Source organism: Anolis sagrei, chromosome 6, assembly GCF_037176765.1.
Source record: "Anolis sagrei isolate rAnoSag1 chromosome 6, rAnoSag1.mat, whole genome shotgun sequence".
NCBI classification, from domain to species: Eukaryota; Metazoa; Chordata; class Lepidosauria; order Squamata; family Dactyloidae; genus Anolis; species Anolis sagrei.
In genome coordinates, this window is record NC_090026.1 from 39,334,283 (window position 1) to 39,345,844 (window position 11,562).

The 11,562-nt window shown below is 39.8% G+C and overlaps 1 protein-coding gene across 3 annotated transcripts in view; it reads left to right on the plus strand.

Annotated features, from left to right (window-relative positions):
* The window catches only part of SMARCE1 (SWI/SNF related, matrix associated, actin dependent regulator of chromatin, subfamily e, member 1), a 32,530-nt gene extending 26,027 nt beyond the window's left edge, over positions 1-6,503 (plus strand). For all 3 annotated transcript variants that reach the window (XM_060781024.2, XM_060781025.2, XM_060781026.2), the window contains 3 exons: positions 1,117-1,218; positions 2,207-2,417; positions 4,480-6,503. In XM_060781024.2, coding sequence (XP_060637007.1) covers positions 1,117-1,218; positions 2,207-2,417; positions 4,480-4,691 — 525 coding nt within the window. In that variant the 3' untranslated portion in view covers positions 4,692-6,503. The remainder of the gene's footprint in view (positions 1-1,116; positions 1,219-2,206; positions 2,418-4,479) is intronic.
* The last annotated feature ends 5,059 nt before the right edge of the window (positions 6,504-11,562 follow it).

The following is an 11,562-nucleotide window of genomic DNA, read 5'->3' on the forward strand; positions in this document are numbered from 1 at the left end:
GTTCGTAAGGGGAGATACATTCGGACATATTATAATTAAATTCAAAGTTGTCTGGATCACATAAATGTGAGCAAAACAAAGTCCAGAATCCTGGTGGAGCTCCTGGCACAAATATGTGATAGCTACAATGTGTATCTTTGCTTTTCCTCTTAATGCACAGCTGGAAATGATGTAAGGACACTGATAATAGGATAGCTTGCAAGATAGTGCTTCTTCTAACTGTGCAAGTGATCGTGTATACATTTGAAGATGTTACAGCTGTATATAATCATTGGATCAAAATCTTATTGTATTCAATTTGTGTAGCCTTTGAGATGTGTGCACTACCAAAATGCAGGCAGTCCTCGAGTTACAAACATCCAAGTAACAAAAGCCTCATAGTTAAGAACAGAGATGGGACAACAGGAAATGAGAGAAATCAATCCCTTGGAAGGGAAATTCATTCCTGATAGTTATGGGGAAAAGGTATCTGAAGCTTCCTCACCAATACTTGTTTCCACAGCCAAATTTTTCAAAATCCAGTTTTCACAGGGACAGAAAGTGAGGTGAAACGTTCTGAACAGGTACACAAACAGCAAAACAACCCCACAGTGTTAACCCTTCCCTATGCTATCCAAAGCTATTTGGCTGGAATTACACTTAAAAATGTACTTGATCTGGCTTATATAAACATTCAACGTGAGAGCAAACCTACAGAACCTATCTTGTTTGTAACTTGGGGATTGCCCATATTTATTTTGTTGGAAGTAATTAAGGAATGCTCTGTGCAACAAATATAACATATTTTTAGTCAGAGCTTGCTTTCAGATGTATGCATCTTTTTTGCAGTTATCTTGGGATGGATTGTGCCAGTTAAATGAGTTTATGTTTGTGGTAGAGATACATTTCATTTACTGAAAAAATGCTTCTCAATCTGCCACAGTGAAACAACTTATACACTTATAAAGTTCTTAGAAACAAATCTTATTGAAAATGTTTAAATTCCTGGGTGAAAAAAATAATATTTTAGCCTGCTTCTCCACCCTACAGACAAATATAGAAGTAATTTTCATTTGCACTCCCATGTTTTTACAGCTCTTTGTTCACATTGTATTGCAATATCTCCTCCATACATAGCGTAAACTAGAAGCAGAACTCCTACAGATAGAGGAACGCCATCAAGACAAGAAGCGGAAATTTTTGGAGAGCACAGAATCCTTTAACAATGAGCTGAAGAGGGTACGTGTCTCCAAAGCCTTTCTACCAATATTGTGGGCCTAGAAGGTTCTAGAAGACCTCCTTATCTAGATGGGTAATGTGTGTGTTGAGTCTGAGCTGTGATTCTGCAGAGCTCAGAAGAAAAATGATTAAAATAACGTATCCCACCACAATCTTGTGCACGTCCTTTGTCCACATTGAGGTTTTTTAAAAAGTGAAATGCTAGAAGTTGTAAAGATGAAAACCATGCTACTATATATCCACCCCTATATAAAATTATTTTCCTTGATCATTTGTTTGTTTTCTGGTATAAATATTGGGAAGGAATAATTTGTGATTTATTGTTGGCACAAGGAATAGTAGTCCCAAGATAGGCCAGACAACATTGGTCTTTTTCATTCAAGCTGGTAAGTTTCCACAAAGATAACCTATGAGTGGGCTGTAGCAAGTTGGACTGCACATTCAGAAGCAGTTGGTGGTACTAAAATAGTTCTCCAAATAGAATGGTCAAAATGCTGTTGTTGATCCCAGCTAGAGTAGAACCATGAATAACTGAACTTAACAAGGTGTTAATATACCAGGTTACCATTAATTTAGTGGTACTGATAATTGGTTTTAGGATTTATATGATATTAACTTCTGATCTAGTTAGGTTAAGCATCTCATATTCTCTCCATATTGTATGGGATAGAGACACAAGGCTGAAAGATAAAATGCCACATATACACTGATGCTAGAGACAGGGCTAGAACTCTGAGATTATAGGCCTGTTCCTGTGTTATTTGGGATGCTGATTCAGAAAAAGTGCCTAGGATAGACCACATCAGCTCTAGTTTCTTAGATGTGTTCATCATGATTTTCTATGAGTACATTTTTAGAATCAGTAGATCAGTTATACCCAGGAACAGGGCTGACATTTGAGGCACCAATATGTGTATTGGCCAGTGTAATATAACTTGATGGATACTCTGGATTCATAACTGTAAACGTTTTCTGCTCTCATCACTAGTTATGCAGTCTGAAGGTAGAGGTGGACATGGAGAAGATTGCTGCAGAAATTGCTCAGGCAGAGGAACAGGCCCGTAAGCGACAGGAAGAACGGGAGAAAGAAGCAGCAGAGCTAGCAGAACGCAATCAGAACAGCACAGGGCCTGAAGAAGAGCAAACAGCTAACAAAACAGAGGAGAAGAAAGAAGAAGGACCAACTCCCATGGAAACAGGTAAACTTTTTGATTGGAGTTTTAAATTAAATATAGCCACAATGGAAGTGGGAACAGGGGACACAGGAGTAAGATTAGTAGAGGGTTGATTTTTAAAAAGATAATTGATTCTTCAAAGTTCTTCATTTTTTGTGTGCTATTATTAAGCTACATATGACTTTTTCCTAGCTTTTGATGTCTCCATTGTGTATTTTATTCTATGTTAGTGTCTATCTACATCTAATAATTTTTCGTGCCTCCTTCAGATAATTTTTCTGCAAATTTTGCTATCCTTTAAAAATGCTTTATTACAGATGTGTTTGAGTTGCTATCAGGTACTTCTCATTAGTGGGCAGTTATTTTGGAAATATTACTTTAAAAAAGCCACTTGTTACCTTTATAACTCGAAGCCCCCAATTGTTTAATGGCAGCTATAGCTACATTTGTTGTAAGGTAATTTCTCAGCCCTCCATTTTTCAGAAGCAACTAATATAGTTACCTTTTAGGGCAGTGGTCCTCAACATGTGGGTCCCCAGATGTTTTGGCTTTCAACTCCCAGAAATACTAGCAGCTGGTGAACTGGCTGGGATTTCTGGGAGTTGTTTTGTTTTTTTTAAAACCCAGTATAGAGGAGTATTGTTATTATTATTATTAATTTTATTTATACCCATCCTTTCTCCATGTATGGGATTGTTATCTGACTCAAGGCAGATAACAATCTCATACTTTAGTCACGTTGTAAAAGCACAATACAAAAGTTTTAAAAATAGTACAGTGTGGTAAAAACACTTTAAAATATAATATTTATTATTTATTAATTTATTTCAAATATTTGTACCCCGCCCTTCTCAACCCCCTGGAGGGGACTCAGGGCAGCTTCCAATCGGCAGCAATTTGATGCCTCAGTATATGCATAATAAAAACAAACAGTAAATAATTATAAATAGTTAAAAACATTAAAACAACACAATTAAAATCTACTAAGAATTACCACTCTGGTGGCCATTATTAGCCAAAAACTGTAGTTGGATGCTCCATCAAACTTATCCATAATCCATTTCCAAGCCATTGTCAACATTGTTATTGTCATTGTCCACTTAATTACCCGAAGGCCTGGTTCCACATCCTCGTTTTTAACGTTTTTCTAAAGGTGAGGAGGGATGAAGATGACCTAATTCCCCCTGTAAAATACACTTAAAATCAAGAGTACTTACTTTAGGGTTGCCATAAGTTAAAAAAAAACCTTTGAGCACACAGCAAGACAACACCATGAGATACAGGTGAGGAGTATTTGAACTGTGCTATATGCATCCTCCAAGCTCATTTAAGGCCACATGCAGAGGGAATTATAAATTTTACAGGTACATGGAAAAAGAAGAACTTTATTTTTCTACCCCGCCTCCATCTCCCCGAAGGGACTCGGGGCGGCTTACATGGGGCCCAAGCCCAGGCAGAATACAATTAAAATAAAGCAATAACGATTAATACAGCATAAAACAACATAACAAAAATAGCTAGCAACAACAACAGCAGACTAAAATTGGAGGGGGGGGGAGGAAAACCACTATGTGAACTAGTTAAAGGATAAAGTGGTTTAGTAAGGTAGATGACAATGTATAACGGCATAGGAAAAATCATGGAAACACAGCAAATTAACAGAATCAGTTAATATAATATAGGGCATCAGATTGAATGACAATTCAAGTCATGATACAGGCCATTTGTCATAGGAGTCGTCAATCAAAAGCACGACAAAACATCCACGTCTTTAATTCCTTACGGAATGTGGCTAGAGAGGGAGCCAGCCTAATCTCCCTGGGGAGGGAGTTCCAGAGACGGGGACCACCACTGAGAATGCCCTCTCCCTCATCCCCACCAACCGTGTCTGAGACGGGGATGGGAGAGAGAAGGGCATCCCCGGAAGATCTTAAGGACAGCGTGGGCTCGTAAGGGAGGAGGCAGTCATGCAGATAGGCTTTAAACCCCTTCATATTTTACTATGTCTGGAAAGTTTTCTTAAGAAATTCAAATTAGCAGTGAGGACAAAAATAATCTCATTGACAATGTCGATATTTGTATGCAGAAGAACCTCCTCCTGAAGAACCTCTTGAGAGCCAGCAAAATGGTGAAGGGACATCCACGCCAGAAGATAAGGAAAGTGGACAAGAAGGCGTTGAGAGCATGGCAGAGGAAGGAACAAGTGACAGCAACACTGGCTCAGAAAGCAACAGTGCCACAGTTGAAGAACCCGCGGCTGACCCAGTAGCTCCAGAAGACATTGAAAAGAAAGAATAAATGCATAGCCTCTCCTTTCCATGTATCTCTTTTCTCCCTTTTTTAAAAAAATTACAGCACAGGAAAGAATAAGTTGTAAATTGCTGTTGGTATTGTTGTTTTCTACTTTTCCAGCACCAAGTAAATATTGGTCATTTATAGTATTTGAAATATTTGTGATGCCACTGGATTCAAGTGTCTAGGGATGAATTAAGGCTTTTAAGTGACCAGCTGGCATAGAACCGGATCCCAACATTCATTCTGCTGCAGTTCAGAAGACCAGCATCATATCTGTCCCAAAGAAACAGCCCTGTTCTTTGGCTTGTTGTCTTTTATTGTGTTTATTTCCCTCAGAAAACTCTTATAGAGCCCCAAAGAATTCCCTTTTGTATTATGTTGATTTGTTTTGCTTCCTGTTCTCATCTAGGGGCTAAGAGTTCAGAACTGGTGGTAGAGGTGCAATTCCCCAAAACTCACACTAATCCATATAATTTGGGAACTAATATTCCGGACTTGAACTCCAATCTGTTTTTTTAATTTGTGGAAATCACGAATTCTTCTCCACATAATTAAATATGTCATATTTTTTTCTAATAATTGTTTCCCTGTATCCATTATACCGAAAGCTAAGTTCACTGGTCTAATGTTTACTTGCCTCCTTTTTCAAAATCCCTTTGGAAAACTTGGATTTTAACCAGGACTATATCTATCTATCTATCTATCTATCTATCTTTCTATCTACACATACACACGTCCATACATACAAATACAGATACAATAGTGTCATGATAGAATGTATTTCACAGAAGAATAGCATGTAATAAAGATAAATAGGGATCAAAATTAGTCGCCATGTTTTGCTATTACAATTACCATTAGCATTTTCCATGCTGCCTTTTCCTCTTCTATAGGGTCTGTAACAAAAATTGGAAAAGTTACATTTTGGACTAGAAGTGGAAACCCCACAAGTCACGGCTCCTGGTAAATTATAGAAGTTGTTGACCAAAAAAATCCAACTTTCCTGGACTCTAGTCTTTAAACATAGTAAACTTTATTAATTAGCCCTTAGGCCATATCACAATACCAAACCAAAACTAGTCTGTAAAAGAAAAACTCTCACACTGGAAATGTTACCCACCTTCCATACTTAAAAACAAATAGTGATAATGTAATAGTGCAATGGGAAAAACCAAAGGCTTTAAGCTAAATATCATTAAAGGGTCACCATTTTTTAAATGCAGCAGCATTTTCTCTCATGCAAACTCGAAAAAGACAGAGAAAGCAGTTTCTCTTGAGGCGCATGACTCCAAGCCATTTCTGCCAACATGCAGTTGCATCCACAGAGTTTCGTTCTGCCTTGGGACTCTTCAAAGCAACATGTGATCCTTCTTAGAGTTCCCCCACCCCTGTGCTCTTTGATCTGAATTATTTGATTCAAAGGCGTGGTGGAAGATAATCCAAGACAGTAGTTTGAAGCTTGTCAAACTGTTCCCCTCCCACATTCTGCCACAGTTGGAAAGCACCATGCAATTTGTTCTTTTCAGACAACCCTTTCAGTTGACACAAGTGCTACAGATGTCTTGCATCATCATAAAAGTTATTTGTTTTCTCTTGAATCTGAAACTGTCTGGAAATTCTGCTTCAGGGTTGCCCTCCACAGACATCTCAGAATTCTTTTCTTTTTAAAAAAAAGTTTCCTCTTATGTCTGTCTCCTCATCTGTTGTTTGCTTACAGATTTGTGATGAGTTTTTTGTTACTGTTTTTTAAAAACTATTTGGTCTCTTTATTGGTTTTTGATGTAATAAACTAGAATATGTTTTAAGATAATGAAACCGTTTCAATGGTCTGTTCGGGTCTTGCCTGTGTGCATTGTGAAGCATCCTATTCCTTAAAAAGGAATCTAATACACTCCTGTTTTTGAACATTCAAAACTCTTTCCAATTAGTAAAACTTCACTGATCTCAGCCCAACTGTAATCAAATAAAACTAAGGATTAGCAACCATTGATCTAGTTAATGAAGGCATACTAGTCCATTTTCATTTTTTAAAATACATCTAACGGATTGAGTAGATGAGTATCAAGGTCATCTACAAATGCAAGATACTCGAATTAGAGAAAAAAATGAAATGCAAAGATACAGAATGGGGGGTACTTGGCTCGATAGCAGTGCATGAGAAAAAGATTTTGGCGGCCTCGTGGACAACAAGTTAAACATGAGCCAGCAATGTCATGCGGCACCTTTAAAAGCCAATGGAATTTTGACTGGCATAAATAGGATTATAGTGTCTAAATCCTGGGAAGTAATGCCTTGGTCAGATCACACCTGGAATACTGTGTCCAATTCTGGCCACCACAATTGAAGGGAGATGTTGACAAGCTGGAATGTGTCCAGAGAAGGACAAGTAAAATGAGCAAGAGTGGAGAACAAGCCCTATGAGGCATGTTGAGCCCCTTCTGCAGGCATGTTGAGCCTGCAGAAGAGAAGGTTGAGAGGAGCCATGATGGCCGTATATAAATATGTGAGGGGAAATCATAGGGAGGAGAGAGCAGGCTTGTTTGCTGCTGCCCTGGAAACTAGGACATGGAACAATGGCTTCAAACTACAGGAAAGGAGATTCCACATGAACATTGTGAAGAACTTCCAAATTGAGAGCTGTTCAGTAGTGGAACTCTGCCCCAGACTGTGCTAGAGGCTCCTTCTTTGGAGGCTTTTAAACAGGCTAGATGGCCATCTGTCGGGGGTGCTTTGAATGCGATTTTCCTGCTTGGCAGGAGATAGGACTGTATGGCCCACGAGGTCTCTTCCAACTCTATGGTTCTATGATTATGACAAAAGTACTAGTGTTTTGTCTTGTTGACTTTTTCCCCCCAAAGGCTATGAAAACATTCATTTTCCAATATTCTTGCTGCCCGTCACATTTGGTTTTGCTCACTTTCACTTACATTGTAACATCAAGAATAACCTTATATGAATGATTGTGTGTCATGATATCCAATTAATTGAGTCTGGTTTTTAATTACATCAAATGTCTATGTGAATAATCCTCAAACATGGTAAGGGCAATTGTTGAAAGGAAAACATTTCTGTCCCAATGAAAAGACTATTTTTGCCCCAAAATTCAAAACTTAAGGACCATCCCAACTGTGAGGGACAGCCGAACCTGCAAAAAACTGCTTTTCCATTCAGCTCTCATCATGCTGGATTTGGGTAAGTGATAGTGGCACAAACATTCACAGTTCAGCAAGGAGTCTTGGCACTATATGATAAGCATGTTTCAAAAGACAAGTGAATTCATAGAATCATAGAATAGAATCATAGAGTTGGAAGAGACCTCATGGGCCATCCACTCCAACCCCCTGCCAACAAGCAGAAAAATTGCATTCAAACCACCCCCGACAGATGGCCATCCAATTGAGGGGATACTAGAGCTGAGGATAGTTGTAGGTCTAAACATCTGGAAGAACCAAGTTAGGCAAGTCTGATGTAACCACAGCTTCAACCACACTGGCCCTCAACTTTTATGGATCTAGGCCATGAGCACTTATTTTTAACAGCAACACCTTTAGAGTCTCCGAGGAACATTATAACTTTACACACCTGCACCTTGGCAGTTGGGTGGGGAGAAAATGATTTTCTACAAAGTTGCCTGAGGGAAACTGCAGAGCTTGTGTGTTCTCGTGTGAAATGCCAGGAGGATTTGGCATTTCACATCGGTTTAAATCCACGTTATCAAAATTTCATTTGCATTCTTAACACCCAAGGCACAGATTGTCTTGTCCTAGCATGTTTCGCACCTTCGCATCCCCACCTTGAGAACACAGGTTATTTTTTGTATTTTCTTTTCAAAATTCCCCTTCATGAAGCATTTTTTTTAATAATACCAGACCCCTCCAAAAGTGTCAAATTGAGGGTCAGGGAATTACAAATTATACAACTACAACTAATGGTAGTCCCCATGGTACAGCATTTTGTTGACATTTGGTTAGTTTGGTCATGGGTACAAGTCAGTTATATTAAATTCACCAAAGTACATATTCACATGGGAAAAGGTTTGTATGGATGAATGTGATGCAGAGCAGCATATTCCCATGAATGATGACTAACAACTATTCTATCTTTCCTTACACTTATCTCTCAGTTGCAGGACTTTTGGCACATCCACTGTGGCCTGTGGCCTCATTATGATCTGAGTTTCCTTGCCAGCATAACAAATATTTGGGTGGCAAAACACAAGATAAGAGAATTTGATAAAGGTCAAGTGAAGGAATGGGTCAACGGGGGATAAATGGCTCTATTTGGCATTTGGAATGCACCTTGAGTATTTAAAAGATAAGTTACTTTCCACAGAGCTTCTGGGAATACTTTCCAAAAGCAATGTACAATTAATCTTAGATATGTGTGCATTACAAGTTGGAAGTATTTATTTATTTATTATTCATTTCGGGCACTTCTACCCTGCCCTTCTCAACCCCCTAGGGGGGACAAAGGGCGGCTTACAACCGGCACAATTCGATGCCAACAATTCATCAGATAAAATACATGAGAGCACTAACCACAATACTTAAAACATTCAATTAATACAATAACAACTAAAAAGCCAATCTAGTGGCCAACATTCACCGAGTTCTAAAATCCGTAAGTCCATTCAGCATTACCATAGTCCTTTCCAAATTCTGGTCGTCATTACCTTCTCAGTCTGCCAGATTACCAAAAAGCCTGGTCCCATATCCATGTTTTCAGCTTCCTTCTGAAGGAGAGGAGGGATGTTGATGACCTAATTTCCCCGGGAAGCGAATTCCACAGGCGAGGGGCCACCACTGAGAAGGCCCTGTCCCTCGTCCCCACCAACCTCACTTGTGATAGAGGCGGGACCGAGAGCAGGCCTCCCCAGAAGATCTTAAACTCCAGGCACGTTGGGTCGGAGCCATATAGGGTTTTATAGGTCAAAACCAGCACTTTTGAGTTGTGCTCGGAACTGGATCGACAGCCAGTGGAGCTGACATAACAGAGGGGTGGTATGTTCCCTGTATGACGCTCCGGTGATTGATCTAGCTGCCGCCCATTGGACTAACTGAAATTTCCGAACAGTTTTCAAAGGCAACCCCACGTAGAGCGTGTTGCAGTAATCTATTCGGGATGTAACAAGAGCGTGGACCACTGTGGCACTGGATTCTAGATATTCATCAGATATAATATCCAGAGAGAACTGGGGGGGGGGGGGGTTATTTTCTCCTCACATTTCTAGTGCAGATGTATACATGGACAATTACCTTCCCTGTATACAGAAGGGGTGAACAGGTCACAAAGTATATGGTAGCATTTTAATCAGGGACAAATGGCATCACTAAAGATATAGACTTCCTTCGCCTTTCAGTGACTCGTTTTTCAACTACTTGCTCCTAATTATATCCATTTACAGCACTTTCAATCCCTGGTCCATTCTTTTGACCTAAGTTTCAGCACCGTCTAGTGTTCAACCATTGCAAGCTAAATAAAGAGTAGTTTCTGTTTTTCAACCAGGTTTGGATCATGCATCCCAGAAAGGTGCGGGATTCAAGCGTCCCCTAAGACTATGCAAGGAGAGGCTGAAAGGATATGGCAAAACTGGACTATCGAGAGCAGCATGTCTCTGCCTCGCCCTCCCAACCCTCTCAGCCTGGGGATGCAGTGAGCTGCTGCGTCTGCATGCTGAGAGGAGGGCCAAGGCAGACAGGGATCGGAAGCTGTGCTTGGCCTGCAGGCCTGAGTTTGTCCATGCCTGGGTAACACGCTCTGCCTGGGTAACACGCTCTGCCAGGTATTGCAAAGATACATCAATATCTATGCCCCCGGTGGTGCAATGGGTTAAACCCTTGTGCCGGCAGGACTGAAGACCGACAGGTCACAGGTTCAAATCCGAGGAGTGCACAGATGAGCTCCCTCTGTCAGCTCCAGCTCCCCATGCAGGGATATGAGAGAAGCCTCCCACTAGGATGGTAAAACATCAAAACATCCAGGTGTCCCCTGGACAATGTCCTTGCAGATGGCCAATTCTTTCACACCGGATGCAACTTAAAGTTTCGCAAATTGCTCCTGACAGAGAAAAAAAAACTACGCACATTACTTTTCAGTTCAAAGATTGCTCAACATCAATGTATAAGAAGTAATGCTGGTTATTAGAAGATGCAAGTTGGGAAGTTGGGAGTTGTTGCCTAACATGTGAATTCAGAGAGACTGCTGTATATATTCTTTCCCTGTTTGACTTTTGAAGTAAAGCTACTGTTACTTGTTACACAAGCCCGAGTGACACTTTATTATACTTCAGGGTTTATCTTGGTTCAAAACTGTGGTAATGCTTCTGTTTATTACATTTATCAACTCTCACGCAACAAACTGGAGTGTAAGAAGGGTAGCTCTTAGTTATGTACTACAAGCTTTCCCTAAAACCAACAACTACCCCATATGTTCTCAAACATTTTACCTCTGTGAACTCCTTTAAATCTATGTGCAGATGTAGGTATCGTTATGTCATCAGGAATGTACAGGGACAACACAACAATTCTTTTTTGATGATTGTGGAGTATCACATGAGGAGCATCAATTACTTCAAAACAAATAACATGGCAAGTTCACTGCAATGTTTATTTATTTATGTTTATTTGCCATATTTATATACCGCCCCTCTCAGCCTGCAGGCGACTCGAGGAGGTTCACAAGGCAACAATTTAATGCCCAACAACATCATAAAATCATTTAAAACATGAACATATCATATAAAACCATACCAGTTAGTAAAACAAAAATCATTTTCATCTCCTAGATAAAAATGTAATCCAATCTCATAATCCAATTGTTTCATAATCCTATGTCTGTTACACTGCCTTTTCAATCGTTTGCTCAAACAGCCAGG